The 17,686-nt window shown below is 45.1% G+C and overlaps 1 protein-coding gene across 1 annotated transcript; it reads right to left on the reverse strand.

Moving 5' to 3' along the window:
- Positions 1–382: 382 nt before the first annotated feature.
- On the reverse strand, positions 383–17,685 carry TOP2A (DNA topoisomerase II alpha; the record flags this gene model as incomplete). Its single annotated transcript, XM_010724733.2, has 34 exons — positions 383–1,589; positions 1,853–2,061; positions 2,615–2,740; positions 3,044–3,105; positions 3,238–3,385; positions 3,770–3,910; positions 4,212–4,317; positions 4,853–5,062; positions 5,493–5,576; positions 5,673–5,813; positions 6,315–6,406; positions 7,659–7,854; positions 8,412–8,612; positions 8,717–8,851; positions 8,971–9,202; positions 9,779–9,927; positions 10,214–10,335; positions 10,621–10,735; positions 11,175–11,267; positions 12,013–12,122; positions 12,559–12,664; positions 12,758–12,868; positions 13,298–13,423; positions 13,815–13,972; positions 14,211–14,349; positions 14,520–14,657; positions 15,022–15,123; positions 15,230–15,403; positions 15,605–15,817; positions 16,119–16,216; positions 16,461–16,606; positions 17,073–17,136; positions 17,405–17,495; positions 17,569–17,685. Coding segments are annotated over 34 exons (4,599 nt in total), but the record flags the coding sequence as incomplete, so codon positions are not given.
- Between the last annotated feature and the right edge of the window lies 1 nt (position 17,686).

The following is a 17,686-nucleotide window of genomic DNA, read 5'->3' on the forward strand; positions in this document are numbered from 1 at the left end:
GGGCAGCAGCTGCGGCAGAAGCCCCGGGGGGAACAGAAGCGATGCGCGGCGCTCCGGGTGGCTGCGCTGCTGCAGGCGGGTTGCAGGAGGAGCCCCAGCAGAGCAGGGCCGGGCTGCGGGGCTGCCGCTGCATCTCCCGTCCATCCTTGGGCGGACGGAGCCGCACACAGCTCCACGTACAACCCAGCACGCAGCGCACAAAGCAGCTCAGCTCAGCTGCAGCTCAATGAAGGAGCTGGGAAGTGGGATGCAGTTGCTGTAGAGTTTGACGTACCTTTAGAATACGCCTGAGGAGGGGGAAGAGAGAAGGCAGGGCTCTGGTGAGCCAGCACGGGTGAAAGGGGGGGACAGGAATGGACAAGTGCTTTTTGTTGAACAAAGCTCGAGTAGAAAAACTTTTATTATGTAAATATTTAAAAGGACAGAGAACAGTTTAGTGACAATTACGACTAGAAAAACACAAAATATTTACAGACAGTTAAGAAATATCCCTCAGCCCCTCAGAGAAGCAAAGCACAACTAGCCCCACTCCAGTAAAGTACCGCTGAGGGGAAGAGGAAGCCAACCCTCCCCTGCTTTTGCTGAGGAACACAAAACAGGAGCTGTGCTGAGGTCCCACAGCACGGAGCGGAGGGGAAGGAAGCGCTGTCCTCAGGTACAGACTGGCACGAGAAGCTCCACGCTGCTCAGAGCTGCTCTGCACAACTTTCCCTGCGCTGAGTGGCAGCAGAGAAGCCCAGCACGGGGACCTGCTGCTTTCCAGCGTGTGCGTGGGAATAACAGCCTGCTTCCCTTTGGACGGCACACAGACTCGGTGAGGAACGCTTGCCTGCCCAGCCATGCTGGGCTCCCTCCACAGCAGCAGCAGCCCTTGGCCCAGGATGAGCTCTGGGCTTCTTGGCAGCTGGTCAGGAGATAAAACTGCCACCACAGCAGAGCGTGGAGACAAGCCTGCACAGACCTCCATTACCAAAGCTGGATTTAAAAAGCCAAAGGCTAAAAGTCAGCATGGCAGAAATGGAGCTACTGGGGCACATGTCAAGTCTCTGGTTGTGGAGTGAAAAGCTAAAATATTTTATTATTTTAAAGGTATCTAAAAAGGGGAACATCTATATAACTTATAGAACTTGAGATACACAAATATGTCTTGCAATTAAAATGACTGTAATGAGTCAGAAGACTTACCAGGACCTCCAGCTGGCTGACAGGGAGAAGGGAAACAGGTCAGCACTAGCTGGGAGAAAGGGCAGCAGGTGTGTGCTCCTGTTTACAAACAAGTCTGAATTATCCTAAAGCTAGAAGAATATTCTGTATTCACTTGTATCCAAGACTTTTGAGGTTAAATTAGCAAAGACTCCTAGTCTGAGAAGTTCCTTGGCTGAAGTTTGTCATGAGCTCTGCTCACTGCTAGTCCGTAACCCAACTGTTTAAAACTTCATAAAAACTCAGAACATATCATCCTCATCAGAGGACTCCAGGTACTGGACGGGCTTTTTGAGGCGCCCAGGCCGGCTGCGGGGCGCAGCTGCTGCAGCTCTGTCTGCAGTCAGGTCCATGCCGTAGCTGTCATCGACGTCCCGCTTGCGTTTCTGGAGAGAAAGAAGCCGAGAAGTGACTCACACACCTGAGCACAGAGCACAGCACGCACTGCTGTCAGGCAGGGCTGCTCCTCGGACTGACGAGGCCAATCCAGCAGCCCAGGACACGCAGCCAGGCACGGCGTGCCCTTCTCACCCAGCTCCCCCCATCACAGAGACGAGATGAGCTTCTGCTTCTCCAGCCCACTCTTCCTCCAGAATAACACACTGCACCCCGGTGCCCCCTCAGCACAAACGAGTGGCAGTGCACAAACCTTTACTGCAATGGATTTGGAAGGCTTTGAGCCGAAATCTGAGTCTGAATCAGAAGAACTCGACAGCCTTTTGGCGGCCTTCCGCCCCCTGGGGGCACCGGGCTTCTTGGCTGCGGCTTTGGAAGGTGGGAGCTCCTCCCTCAGCGCTGCCCCTTGGGGTTTTGGTGCTGCCTTCTTGGTGAGAATATCCACGATGGACGGCTGGTTATCTGAAACACAACGCTGTGTTTGAGCTTTTCATGTAATATAATAATTTGCTGCTTTTCATCGCACTCACAGGTCTCACTTCCAGCACAGCTGCTGCCCGCCAGGTGGGCACACAGCTCATCCCATCGGGAAGCACCGCTCTCTAGAAAGAGAGCAGCTCTGAACAGCAAGGATTCATCTGCCTGGAGGACCGAGTGGATCAAATTTAAACGCACCCAGAGCCACTTACAGACCATTTCCAACGGAGAAGTTCTGAAGTCTCAAAGCCGTGTAACCAATCTTACACCTTGCACAGGCAAGGAACGTATTTCCACCTCATCCCGAGCAGTTACTGAGGTTCCTCGCCTGTATTTTGACATTTTCTAACAGCACGTCTCCAAACCGAGTTGAAATGAGCAAACCACTTCTGAATGACAACACCTGAATGCACATCTCTCATGGAATTAAACTCCAAATGCCTGACAAAACCACTCACTCGTTTCCCACAGGAGTAACTGCTACCTCAGAATTACCTTTTCAATGGCTGCAGAGCTCAGAGCCCGAGCTTTGCCTTACCCTTGGCAGTGCTGCCCTTCTTAGCTGCTGCAGGCTTCTTAGGCACGGCCTGACTGCGAGGCACGGAGACAGGAGGAGCTGCAGGATCCTGACTCACACTTTCAGTAGCAACATCTTGGGCTCGAACTGAACAGAGAAAGGAGGAAGCAGGTCTGAAACAGCTAACTGATCTACCCTGGCTGTAAACATCAGAGCAGAAGGAAATAATTGTGTTCAACTTTATGACAGCTATCAAAAAATGGAATAAACACAAAGAGAAGCTGAAGCAGGCAAAATCCTGGGCAGCAACACCAGCTTGCACTCCAGCATCAGTTTCTTTGCGTGGTGTGACTCTGATATCTGCCCTTGTTGGCATTACACAGAGATCAGCATCCAGTGAGCTGCACTGGCATAGGAAAGTGGACGAGGTTTAGAAGGACCTGGACTCACCAGGGACAGCATCTGGCAGCGGCTTTTCCTTGGGAGCTTTAGCTTTTTTCTCTGTGGTTTCCCTAGAACACAGAACCCGTTATTTCTGTAACTGATGGCACACTACACAGGTGTATGTAAGAAGAACTATTAGTAAATAATGTCAGCAGTGTGAGCACAGCTCATCTCCAGTGCCTGCATGAAGAAATACTCACTTTGGGGCAGCTTTGGGCTTGGGAGGTTTCTTTTTCCAGTTTGTATCTGAGTCACTGTTGCTTTCACTGTTCCCCTGATACTCAGACTCCTCATCTGAGCTGTTAAGATCTGCATCCGAGTCTGAATTGACCATGGGTTTGATTTTGGCTGACGAAATAACACAGATAACATTTTACACACTCGGTATTAAGCAGCTCAACTCCCTTTCCAGTGTTTTAGATGTAGCTATTAATTTAAAAAGACTCAAAACCAAGCAGATACCGAGGAAGACACTGAGAAGACTGCAAGTTGCTGGCGTATTCTGGGCTCACTTGGCAAGAACACATTTGATTTGCTAAGAAAGCTGCCTAATATGAAACAATTTCTTCTCTGCTTTCCCTTGAAAGATTGTTGTGAAATTCTACTCAAAGATTAGAAATATTTAATTGCTACGTAAAGTAAGATAAATAAGCCTTTACAACTGCTTTCTGGCCGACTCTGGGATCTCTCTGAACAGCTCTGCTCCACTTCTCCCCCCGTGCCAGCACTCACCTGCTGCCTGGCGAACCACTCGCTCTCTTTTAGAAGGCACTTCGAAATCATCCGACTCTGAGTCAGAGTCTGAGTCAGACCAAGGGTTGCGCTTCATTTTCTTTATTGGTTTAAATGGGAGAGTGGTCTGCCTCTTGGTGCCTGAAAAACATCGGGAGGAGGGATGGACCCCAACATCCACGTGTGCACCGGGCTTAGCTGGAGCTCGGCTTAGAAATGCATCGCTGAATTGAGAGGATTCTGGCTTAAGTGTCCAAGGGAAACAGTGACCATGCCACCAGCTTGGCTGTCAGCCAGGATCTCTTCATATCATATCTCCCTCGCCTATTTTTTCCAAACATACCAATCCTAGATGTCACTCAGCACGTTGGGAAGAGGCAGATAACCAAGCCAGCCGCCCTTCCCCTCACTTTCCATGATGGAATCACGCACACATGGTTACCTTGCTCGGCTTTACGCTTCTGTGCTAATCGTTCCTTAAGGCTTGAGGGCTCCTTATCCCCAGATGAGTTTCCTTCTTGTTTCTCATCAGATTCATTTTTTTCACTCTGAAGATAAAAGCAGATATTGTCAAATAGATAGGAAATTAACTCACAACTGGAAGAGGCACAGAAAGAAGTTTGGTTTATACACACAGAAGTTGGCAATGTAAAAGGTCTGAGTTTGTGACACAGACCGTCTGAAACTGAGCAAATCAGGCAAGTATTCCCAGGTCAGGTGACTGACAGTGCAGAATCCAACACAACAAAAACAGGAACTTTGTGCCCACACCTGATGTGCTTTGGGACTGCCTGTGTGTGCTGATGGCATGGCCCCAGGGCGTGTTGAGGATGCACAACTCCAACAGGGTGGGTTAAATCAACAGCGCAAACGTAACTGGAAAAGCTGTGAGATGGAGTTGTGTGCAGGAAAGGAGCAGCACCTGATTACAGGCCAGCACAGGTGTAGGGGTATTTCTGTTTTCCAGGCTGCAGAAAGCTGAATGGCACAGCTCAGTTCAGCTAACAAAAACGTGTTTCTACAGGACTGTCTGAATTGGAGAGGATGCAATAGAAGTGTTTGGAGCATCTGGATATTTCTTACCTTTATCTTCCTTTTAGTTCTCTTTTCTGCCTCCGCCTTCATTTCTGCAGTGATCTGAGGAACAACCCTTATGCCATGAGGTGAAGGCATCACTTCTGTCAGCTGTGCCTTTGTCACCTTCTGCTTCCCTCCTTGTTTCCCTCCTTTTGCCTTTAAAGGTTTGCCAGTTATCCCTGCCATTTCATCCTGCATTTGCTTGGCTTCTACTGCCTGCAGAATTGAACATGAAGTGACACAGCCGTGAGAATAAGAACCAGTGTCCTGCTGGAAAAAACCCCACCATCACAGCCTGTGCAGGAAAACCCTCTGAGCTCACTGATAGAATTCCTATCATCAGCTTCAAGGAAGCTTCCCTCTCTGCTATTTTTTCTGCTTTCCTCTCAGGCTCACTTAGAACTCCTCCTCATGGATCACTGACTTCCTTCCCACAGCCTCCTTGGTGGTTTGAGTGCCTGCCCCACAGCAGGTATTCCTACCCTATCCTAGGAAGGCAGGGAAAGCTTTAATTCCCCTACTGGAGTGAACTTAATGCAAGACATACAAATTTCCATTTGTAGTTTCCTGTTATGGCAAAGAATTCAATTAACAGCTGGATAAGGCCACAAGGGTGTCAGTCATCTGCACAGAACCACTGACATACATCAAGCTCTTCAACAAAGGCAGCAAGATCTTCTTTCCACAGGTCAGAGGGGCTCTTGCACTTCAAGTCTTCCAGCTCCTTTTCCTAAAGTGAATCACAGGTGAGAATCACGAGTGAGCCACACAGTTTAACCCAACACAGAAAAACGTAATGCTTTTATGAGAAAAATAAGGAGCATACTTTGTTATCTCTCTGCTTGCAGAGCTCATCCTTCTTCTCCTTAGTCAGGTACCAAAGGGGCATGTTCAGAAGATAGTTGAAATCTGGCCCAGTAGCTGCAGCTGATTCTTTGTCACTCTCATCTCCTTCTTCTTCTTCCTCCTGAATGAGAATTTAATCAAACACTGTCTGCAAATACAGCCACACACAATGACAGGGCTGCCATGTGCTTACAGTGCCCTGGAGCTGTAAAGCACAATTCAGAAATGGGCAGAGAAGGAGTTATGGCCTGAAAGCTGCTACCACACAGAGGAGTCCAAAGAATTCTTCAAAGCTCTTTTGCTCTGCTCTGTTTGACCTGTCTTGAGAGAGCAAGTTTTCCTCAGGCTGCTTAACACCTGTCATCTTCCTCGCTGCCCTTTTACAACAACTGTGTCACACTGGAAGAGCAGAACCCTTAAAAAGCACTGGAAATGGAAGCAGTAGGACTTTGCCACTGCTGGATCAGTGTCACTCTCTGTGTCAGTGCCTTCTGAACGACAAACTAAACGGTTTTTTGTCTCACTTTCCCCTATCAGACACAAGCTCTTGAATTCTCCAAATGGCAAAGCAACTTGTGCTTCTTCCTATGAACTGATAATGAATGGATGACTGAAGTATTACCTTGTTTTGCAATTCCTTCCAGGCCTTCACTGGATCCGATTCATATCCTCTTTGGATAAGAACCTGAATCAGTTCTTTCTTGGGCTTGTTTTCTGTAAACAGACATTTCAGAATTGCCAGTTAGTGACCACTGCAGCCCCTGTTAGGAAAGACAAATGACCTTTACATTTTGACTCCAGTGGTTAAAACAGTTCAGCATCCTATATGGCTCTAAAACAGCCTTTCCTAATTGGAGCTGGGACACGTGGCAGATCTTAAAATAACACCCAAAAATTGCTATTTAGGAGGTGATCTGTTAGCTCAGCATTTCTCCCAGGCCTGTCAGGAACACCTGCTGGAGCACTTTAAACATTTGCTCCTTCATTTCCATACATGCATTTCCCCTGCCCTAAATAGAGTCTGAATTTGGTGGGGGGGGAGGAAGCGTGATGGTATCAGAATGGTTTTATGATAATAGGCAGGTGGAGGAAAAAGCCCTGATGTGACTTCAAGGCTTCAGTATAGCATGAGCCTCATCAGGCATCACTTGGGAAATTTATTCTATAAATGTCTCAACCAATGGAAATGCTTCAGCTGGATTTTTTTTCTTTTTAATGTCGCAGAAGCAATCATCCACGAGACACAAATACAAATGAAACCAGCTCTGCCAGCCTTGGAACTGCTTATTGCAACAACCCAAGGAAATGCATTCTTGAGTCAAACAGACACAGACTGCAGGATCACTGGGCAGCCTTCAGACACAAACCACAGAGCATCTCATGACCCTTCGTCCAGCTGCGCTCTCCACACACGCAAGTGAAAGACAGACTGCCTTGTAGACTGAGCTGGAGCTGACTGAGAAGTCCAAATGCTGTAAACAAAGATCTGTTTCTTTTTCCAGCTCATGATGCTCAGATGCTGTGAGCTTGGCTGTCTTCTAACTTTGAAACTCCACTTCACTGAGAACACAATTTGGAATATTTTGCAGTTTCACAAAGATAACGCAGGAAAGATACAGGCTCCTAAGAATTCATTTGAACAGAAAGCCCAAACAAACTGGAAACTCTTTCCAGCCCCCCACCGTACACTTTTACAGGTACACTTTTATGCAGGTATACTTTTCAAGCAGTGTCAAACGCACTATGGGAAAGCTGTAAGAGTTCTGGTTTAATTTATACGTGCAGAGCCCTATAGAGGAAGGATGTTCTACGAAGCATTTTCCTCTTATATGTTACGAGAACAGAAAGATAAGCTCCGGTGTGTTTTGTGAAAAGCCAGACTGGGGCTGAGAGGGTGCTGACAGAGCTCAAGAGAGCACCCAGTTCTCCTAGTTTCAAGAGCCAAAGAGCCAAGAGCAGCACGTACCAATCACAATTTTGCCATCTATTTTCTCCAGGATGAATCGAGCCTGGTTGCTCAGCTTTGCAGACTCGGCTCCCAGCATCCCAATAAGCCATTCTTTCCTCAAACTGTAGTAGCGGAGCCTGAGTTCAAAGAACTCTTTAAGGATATCCTGGGGAGACTCGTACTTCTTGAGAAAGCCAACATGGTCAAAAAGAACCTAGATAAAAGAACACGGGTGCTGTGACCGTAAAACTGATTTTCAAAACCACTGAAAGTTAGATGTAGCACAGATGTGATCCTACAGTTGATTTATTAACCAACTGATTTTAAACCTTAGTGTTGTTTCAGAAATTATTTCAGCTTGCAAGCACAGCAGCAGAGACAATTTTAGAACTTCTAAATAGTTAATAACATAGTAGAGCTAACGTTACTTGAATCTTAAAGCTATTTGTTGGATCTGTTCCTTGCATCAAACATCACACACTGTCGGGATCTGGACATTCAGAGGTGTGGCCTTGACACACCAAAGGATACGGTGAGATTTCGGATCTCTCTGACACCAACAGGCAAATCCAGCCCATGTGGGACCCACTGCCAAGTCAGCCTCGTTAGCTTTTAAAGGTGAATTTAGAAAGCTGACTTAAAACCAGTAATATCAGGAAACCAAGTCAAAAAGCTGCTGAAAAGGAATATTTTCATGAGAAGCAGGAACTGCAACTGTACACAGAGACTGAGTTAAACCAAGAACTCTCTTCAGCAAAATCTATTACGTACCATAGAGTTGCATGTTAGATTTGTTTGGAGTTTGAAAACCTTATGCAACCCCACTGCTTCAGCTTCAGCTAGTTTTTCCTCGCTCATCTTCACCACAAACTTCACCGTGGTGTCAGTGTGATATTCCTTATAGTCTGTGATCAGTGAGGGGGTCTTCTCAGTCCCATTTAGCATCGGCTCCAGAACTTGCTCTTTGTAGGTCTGACAAAAGAATCAAAGTCAGACCCACTGGTCCACGGAGATGAAAAGCCAGTAAACACTCATAATCACTTTTTACTCTACAGGGCAAATTCAGTGTTCGTTACCTGTGTCCATGTTCTGACAGGCAGCTCAGTGATTTCAATGGTCGTGGAATCGAGGATGGACACTTCACCACTTATCACATACTGGTTAGGTCCAAGCTCATCTATTGTGCCTTTGAAATTCTTGTAGCTGGGAAGCTAAGCAGAAAACAAAACACTGGATTGCAAGCACTCAAAAAAAAACAAAAAAAGCATCATATGCTTCAGTATATGCTGAATAACCCAACAAGTGAGAATTTCTTAAATACATTATTTACCATTGGCAAAGGCTCGTTTCCATCCAGCAGACGACGGATGTTATTCACAGTCTCCCTGATATCAAAGTTGGGGATCTTACAGGACCAGCCAGTGCCAATCCCTTCTGCCCCGTTTATCAGCACCATGGGAATTATAGGCATGTACCACTCCGGCTCCACACGTTGGTTGTCATCATAGAGGAACCTCAGGACGTTGTCATCCACTGGTGGGAACAGCAGCCGTGCCAGTGGGCTAGAAGAGAAAAGAGAACATCAGCCCAAATTCCCATTACGCAGCAATGCCTGCAATGAAAAAAGAACCCCCAAAGTCCGATCAAACAAATAAATCATGGTTTGCTTTTTTCCATATGAACCAGTCTGGTGTTTGTGAGAAAACCAGGCTTCTGGAGTAACACTCAAACGAGAGCTGCACCTTGAGCAGTCTCATCAGCCCCTACTTGTCACACTGTGCAACCCCAGAAGTTTGTACTTTGTGTAAATGAGACACCACACTGTGCTTTAAGATACTAGAACACAACTCTCTCAATTCAAGTTCATTTTTTATCCTACCCAGAAGTCTCCCCACATTGGTTTTGTCTCATTTCTGCATTCCATGCTATTCCTATCACATACGTAGCACAGCAAATCAAGTTTACACATCTGGATCTAGAGTCCAAGTCCCACAAATCGTGGCTGATCTTTTTTATTCAAATGGTGCAGTTTTAGAGACTTTAAGGGAAAACATTACTCTTCATTTTAAATGCTGTTAAATCGAGTCTTGTAGCAATGCTGAAAATACTTAAGACTGTAAGATGACTTCAATGCCAACCTTAGCATTGTGAAGATGTATCGAGGGCTCGCAGAGTCCTTCCCACCATGCAGCCTCGTGCCAAACTGACCGATGGGCTGCAGCAGGTTGAGGTTGTTACTGCCCACAAAGTTCTGAGCCAGGTTTATGATGGTCATCATCAGCGATGCCTGCAAGATAGAAGGTTCACAGTTAAAAAAGCATAATTCTTCACTGAAAGGACAACATTAAAGGTAAAACCTGCACTAAGAACAGAACCGATATGGAAGATAAATTCAGCTCATAAAAGATGTCCTCCCAAATCCATCACAAATAAAGCAGGTTTTTCTCGTTCCGCTTTCCTAACAAAACACATCCCATGAGGTGTGGGCAAGATAGGCAGAGCAGCCACTCTCATGAAATTGAAATATTTCTCTTTTTTTTCAGGCATTTTGCACAACGAGGAGGGGCTCTTACCTCACCATGATGGTACGAGGACATCTCAGCTACAGAACCAGCCAGCTGAGCAACCTTCACCTCCCGTTTGTCGTTTCTTTTGAAACACGTGAACAGAACTTTCCTCTGGCCTGGCTTCAAACCTGCACAGAAAAAAAAGACCTCGTGTTTTTAACGTACAAAAGGTTTCACTTAGCTTCTGCTCTCTAGAGACCAACAGAAACTTAGAGACCTAAAGATTCTGCACCACCAGATTTAAGTAGAGAGCAGGAAAGACATTTAAGCCAAAGGTTAAAAAAACTTGGAAGGTAGAAATTGGAGTTTAGAACGCTAACCCAGAATCACCAAATTCCCACTTCATACCAAGTCATTCCCTTGGCACATTTCAGGAAAGCCCTACATGGAATCACTGTCTTGAAATAACTTACCATCAACCAGAGATGGGATCGATCTTTCATTATCTGAGTTTGAGAACAGGACCAACTCCTTGTTGATGAAGTCGTTGTATGTCAGGTAATTAGTATCTTTCCCATACAGATAGTCCTAAGAAAAACAAATGCAAGAGTGCTTTAATTTTAGCAAGGCTTAACCTGTTTCTTAGCTCACACTTGGCTAGTTTCACTCAAATGGAGGCTCCTGGTAAGACTGTAGGTAAACACAGTGAAAGTGATGACATTCTCAGCATGAAAAAACAAAATGATGCTTCCCCTGAAGCACGTTCACCTAGTTCTGCTCAAGTTGTCATTTCCCTTTTGAATAAAGTAATTTGGAAGAGTTAGAAATGAAAAGAACGATCGACTCATTGACACTGAGGTTATAACTAATACAATGCAAAAAGGAGAAGCAAATCTGCAAAATCCCAAAGCATTGTACATCTGTCCTGTAACCCAATGACTACATTGCATACAGCCCTAGCTTGCCAGAATGAAACTGAGAACAGGGAGACAGGAAACCAAATTCCTTCATGTAATCAACCTTTTACCTCTGGCAGGCCTTGCAGCTTCCGCTGTCTTCGATCCTCCATGAAATTAGTCAGCCATTCCTTTCGCTCTTCTACCTTCTTCTTACTAAAGGCCTGTGTTGCAAAATGAGAAATAACTCAGTTCTGGGACACTCTATGTGCCCTACTGGAACGTGAAGAAAAGGAAAGCACACAGGAAGAGTTTCAGCAGAAGAACACGGTAAGCAGGCTGACTTAGAAGCCTGAGAAGTGCAGTAACAGATTCTTGGAGCTGAACATACTGAATTTCCACCAGTCTGTAAGAGACACAGCAGCCAGGTTTAACTGTATGAAATTTTAACAGAATAACAGAAAACTGAAGTAGACTTCCTTGTTAATTAATACGTCAGAGGATTAAAAAAAGCTTAGTTTTTGGTACTGTCTAATAGGTGAGAATAGATGAGAGCCAACGTCTCCTTAGGGTGGTGGAGTTCACAAAAGCGAGGACTGTTTTAAATCCTCTGGTGAACCATTTCAGGAGGAAAAAAAAATCTAGAGGAGAATGGAGAGGTTTGGCTCAGAGAAAACTGCAGCAGAACACACAGAGTAATGTTGAAGGAATATTTACTATTGTGTCTGAAAATGTCAATTGGTTTGTAGTGGTTAGTTTGTTCTGAGCTATATTTAAAAGCCATCACTGAAAGGGTGCTCTTGGCCTGAGCTCTGTGGACAAATTTGCTTCTACTGGTTAAACTGAGGCTGTAGCCTTGGTAACAAAGAGACCATCTCAAGCCCAAAGGCCTCTGAGAGCATTTTTAGAGAAAATAAGCAGCCAAATACCAAAGGTAGTAAATCAGCAATTAAGTCGAGTGTACGTTACCAGGGTGATGGCAGCATCATCTTCAGGACCAGAGTACTTGAAGCCAATTCGATGTCTAGCCATATCTGCAAAGTATTCCTTAGCCTCCTTCGATGTGCTGGTACCCAAACCTGCAGAACCAATACCAGTCAATCCTAATTTCTTGCTTAAATTAAGTTGCACTTCATAGGAAGGCATTACTATATCTAATTTCTGTAATAAGTCATATAAATGTACAGCATAAAGGTGTTTTTATTTTATGGGATGTAAGGTACCACACAAGGTGTAGGAATTGAAGACAACTCAGCAGTTGCACTTCTAGATTGTTGTCTGGAACTTCTATAGATGTCTGAGACCAATACTACAAAGTGGAAGAGATTCCTCACCATCCAGCCATCGTTCTGCATCTGGCAGCTTGCTTATCAGCACGCAGCAGCCCAGAATAGCTTAGGAGGGAAGTGAATTTTGGAGGCCACCTACTCCAAACCTTTTCTGCAGAAGCTGGACTAACTGAATTTAATAATGAACATTCTTATTTGCCTTCACCGTATTAGGTTTTCTACAAACCTTTGTAGTACTTGATTTTCCATGAGTTGTAGTTCTGGGTACTGTTTTTCCATTCTTCAAACTCAGGAATGCTATAGAACGCAATTTCTTCTTTGTTTTTAGAGGCCTACAATGAATGAAGGTGTGAATTGTGAAACGTGAGGCAGACTTGGACCAACAGGTTCCTATTCCTTCACCTTTCTACCTCCTCAGCCCTTACCTTTATGATGGGGGTAATAAATTCCTCCAAGAAGTTGTGTCTTAGAAGAGAAGGCCAGTTGTGATGGATGAAGTTAATCAGCAAACCTTTGATATGAGATCCATCTTGATCCTGTTTTGTGGTTTTATTTTGGAGAAGAGTATAAATTTAACCAGGGCCCTGATGGCAGTGCCAGTTGTTAGTTTAATAAAGAAGATACACAAAATTCCAGTTAATTGAAACCATTAACTTTCAGTTCCAAAGAAGCGGCCACACTTTGAGTACTGAAAGTTAACAGGAAGAAGAGGCACATTTGAGGTGAATGAATGTATGAAGGACTTTGTATCAGCAGACTGCAAAAAAACAGTAGGTAGCAACTTGGTAATGTCACCCCCCCTCTGTCCTTCCTATCTGAAAACACGTTATGACCCACTGAAATATAGAATGAGAGAGAGATGAATACAGAAAATTAGGCACGACAGCAGCAGAAAGGTGGCATTCTCCTCTATCCTCTGTATCCCACCACTTCTCCTCCCAGTTTTGAATTTCAGTGAGCCTAACCTGATCTGTCATGATCATGATCTTCCCATAGCGAAGACTCTTTAAAGATTCTCGATCTTCATAATTCTTCTTATACTGTAAACCCACAATCTTGATGATGTTGTTGATTTCAGCATTTTCCATTATCTGGAAAAGATCACAAGGAATACAGACTTTTCTATCAGATTCACAACGGCAAAAATAACCATCAGGTGTATACCTCTAACTATGCTCTGCCTTTCCAGAGCCTCATCTGTTTAGAGCATTTTATTAATTCTAATCCAGCGTCTTATCTTTACATTTTCCAAGGTAATTTCAAACATTTCCTAACCCATAGCACAAATGCTATCCCTCCAGGCAAAGCACTGCACAAGATTTGCTCAGTATTCTGCTTAATCAGAAAGGCAAGCTGAAGGTGAGACCAGACCCCTGCAGTATCAAAAGCCCTCAAGCTGTACTGACTCAGTTAAAAACACACTGCAGGACACACAAAGCACACACAGCTCCCAGCACAGGCTGTTAAGGTCTTCCCACTAACCTGCTTATGAGAAGCTTCCCTGACGTTGAGCATTTTCCCACGAAGGGGAAATACTCCATACTTGTCTCTACCAACCACTCCTAACCCAGAGACAGCCAGCGTTTTGGCTGAGTCTCCCTCGGTCAGGATGAGTGTACAATCTATTGAATTCTTGCTGCCTGAAAAACAAAAAACAAAAACCCAAGTCTTCAAATTAAGAAGTGAAGTCAAGGCTAGCATACCACAGGTTGCATGAGACGACTCATAAAACATACAGGCCTGGTTGCACTGCAAATAGTGCAATGCAAAATGAGCACAAGCTGTCATTTTCTTTAGAAGATGGTTGTTTCATTTGTCTAGTGAGCAAATGTTATCTGTTTCTGAACAAACTGGCTACAAAGGATGTGAAATACTTACCAGCATCATTGGCATCATCCAGTTTAGGAACGCCCTTAATCTTGGTGTGCTTCACAGCTGAACACTTCTTATTCAGCTGGGTCTGAGCTTTAAATTTTACCCAGTTTAGGATACTTTCAACAATGCCACAGCCAACTGCCTGCAGTGCCCAAACAAAATTAGAGAACAAAATCAACCGTGGGAAAAGCTTTAATTTTAAGTTATAACATTTTCTTTTAATTCACGACTTTGTAAACAACGTATTTGCCATGCTAAGCGTAAGTTGCAGCTTCACAGACATGTTGTTTATCCACACACACCAATACTTACACCCTTGATAAATTTCTCACTCAGTTTACATGTTGAGCCAAAGCTCTTTGCCTGCAGAGTCATGTTCTCTTTAGTCTGAGAGTCAAAGGTTGGGTTTTCAATCAAGGAATTCACAAAAATCCACATGTGGTTCTTCACCTGCAGGTAAATAAGATGAGCATTACGAACTGCACAGGCTCCACTCCCTGTACCAGCAGTGTCTTCTTTCTGAGATTCACCTGTCAGGATCACACAGCGAGGGAAACAAGTTCAATCATTGCTGTTTGTTTTTGGAACTTTCCTAGATGTCTTTTGGCAGAATTTAGGACAGCTGATGAGAGTTATGTGATTTGGGATGTCAAGTCATCAGCAGCCCTCCTACTAAATAAAAATCTAACAGCTACTGAGCCGTAGTGCTTCCTTACTCAGGGCACTCTGCTTCACCTGAGCAAAGAGAATATGGTCTGTTGGATTAAAATGGAATATATTCAGGCTTCTTTAATTGGAAATTCTGACATCGCACCTGAAACGGTTTCACTCCAACTCCGTTTTTGTTCTTCTTTTTCACAACATCAATGAGTTTAGTCACAATCTGGTCAGCTACGTAATCAACGTGCCTGCCACCCTAGGGGAAAACGGGACCAAAGAACTCGAGGTGACTCCAGTGAAACAAAACAGTGCCAGTAATGAAGAATATGAAGTGAACGTGACTGTAGGAGCGAAAGAATTACCTTTGTGGTGGCAATGCTGTTGACAAAGCTAACTTGCTGGAAGCCTTTTTCACTTAAAGTCAAGCACACTTCCCATCTGGAATTCACTTCCTCATGAATGACCTTAAGTGCATTTCCAGTCTCATCCACTTTGTCCTTCAGATAGAGGTCCACGTAGCTGCGGAATCCTTTCACCTACAAATGAAAGCAGACAACTCATTTGTAACAGCTCCTATAAATACTTAATGCACATCCTCCTGAAAAGCTGGTAGGGAAAATCACTCAGCAAGCTTTCACTTTATTATGTGTAATGGCATAAATTGCTTCAACAAAATCTCACTGGTTAAACGGCATGAGAAATACAGATGTTCTCGTCCTGATTAAATGCTCACTTACAGGCAGCCTCTTCCCATTCAGGAAAACTTTGACATCCTTTGTGGATCCAGCAATATCATACGCTCTTCGGGACATCAGAGCCACAATGTCCTTGTCGAGAGTCGTCATTTTGAATTTCGACAGATCAGGTTGGAAGGTGACACAGGTGTAATCTTCTCCATCAAAATGCTTCAGCTTCATTTCACCGGCCTTCCCCATGTTGTCTGTCCAGGTCTGAGAAGATGAGTTTTTGTGAGTTGTGAGTGCAACAAACACAAGAAACCAGCATAGTTCCTAACAGCAGCAAGCTGACTTCGGAGTTTTAAATACTTTAAGGAAAAAAGCACTGGTTACAAACTAGATTCTGATTATGTCTGCTCATCTCAGTATTTGTCTGAATCACAGTTGTTGGTACAGTAGCTGTTGACCAGGTTTATTCTAGTTGCACCAATGACACCTAGATTTATATAGGAAAAACTCAAGTCTAATTTGCAAATCTCAGGTACAACCTCAGGGAAATGAGAAGCGTTCATACCTGCTTGAACAACTTTTTGTATTCACGACACGCAGTCTCCACAGTAAATTTGGTGCTGAATATGTTGCACAGTTTGGCTCCATAACCATTTCGCCCACCTGGATTTAGGAGGAAAACATGTTTGTGTTGTTACCTTTGCTCAAAACCACCGGAGAGAACTCTGGACTAACAAGAGCTCATTCACTTCAGCACCAAGTATGACTAACAATAAACACTGTCCCACAAACCCTGCAGCCACTATAAAACCATATTTAATTAACACCAGTTATTACACCAGGTACTTCAGCTCACAAGCACACCAATCAGGCTGCCCAGGTATATTTGTACTGCAGTGTTCCCTACCTGTGACTTTCTTTTCATCATCATCATAGTTGCTGGATGTTAGCAGCTGACCAAAGATGAGTGCTGGCACATAGACCTTTTCCACTTTATGTTCAACGACTGGAATGCCTTTCCCATTGTTCCACACACTGATGGTGTTATTCTCTCTGGAGGAGGGGAAAAGCGTGTTTGTAACGCTGCAGATGACTGAGCTCTGGAACAAACACACACGATCTCCAGGGAAAGGCCACCATTTCATCAGGAACAGGTTTCTGTTCAGCAAGTGCGGCAACAGCCAGCAGAGGGAGGGCAAGTCTACAAAAAGCCCTCCAGTTTCAGAGTTGCAGAGAGCACCAATAAAATGGACCACCACCAAGCATGCGTTCAGTGGTGGAATGAAAACATGAAGTCACCACAATTGCAACAACCACAACGTGGCACCTCAGCAGTCTGTGCTCTGCAACAGATCGAGAAAGCACACAAGGAAAGAGGCTTTTGCAGCCCACGAACCACGGTGGGTTTAACACGAATAAGGCTGGGCACAGAGCTCGGCAGCACCCAGATTGATGTAGGAGAGCGGGGAGGGAATGAGCCAGCTGAGTGGGGAAGGCATTGCACAGAACCAGCACTCACGGGTCGATTGTAACTTTGATGCAGGACATGCTTTTATCCCTCTGCTTGTTGTCCGCAGCATTGACTGGAAGGGAAAGATGAGTTTTATCAGAGCGTGTTCTCAAGCAAGACAAAAGACATAAACCGTAACAAAAGGTGTGAATCGCATGGGGTTTTCAGCAGGACAAATGCAAAAACCCAACGCGGTGCTGCCACATATCTCCGTGTAGGGCAGACGTTTGGCGAGGTACAAGGAAGGACGCCACAAAATCGCATTAAAAGGAAAATCGAGGCTTTGAGCGGGCTCTGTACCACAGCCGTGCAGCGCGGGGCTCCCTGCGGGCAGCGCTCACCCAGGATCTCGTCGAAGATCTTGTACAGGCCGGGCACGAAGGTCACGTCCCTGCAGTTGAGGCCCAGCTCCTCATCGAACACCCACATTTGCTGAAAAGGAGGAGGATGCGACACAATTCACGCCGGGCACCGCCGGCAGCGCCCGGCCCGGCCCTTCACCCACCTGCGTGACGGTCTCCACGGATCCGATGTAGGTGTCGGGCCGCAGCAGGATGTGCTCCAGCTGCGACTTCTTCTGGTAGATGCGCTCCACCGAGAGCCGCTTCTGGGCGCCATCGGCC

The sequence above is a fragment of the Meleagris gallopavo genome, chromosome 29 (genome assembly GCF_000146605.3).
Source record: "Meleagris gallopavo isolate NT-WF06-2002-E0010 breed Aviagen turkey brand Nicholas breeding stock chromosome 29, Turkey_5.1, whole genome shotgun sequence".
Lineage (NCBI taxonomy): Eukaryota > Metazoa > Chordata > Aves > Galliformes > Phasianidae > Meleagris > Meleagris gallopavo.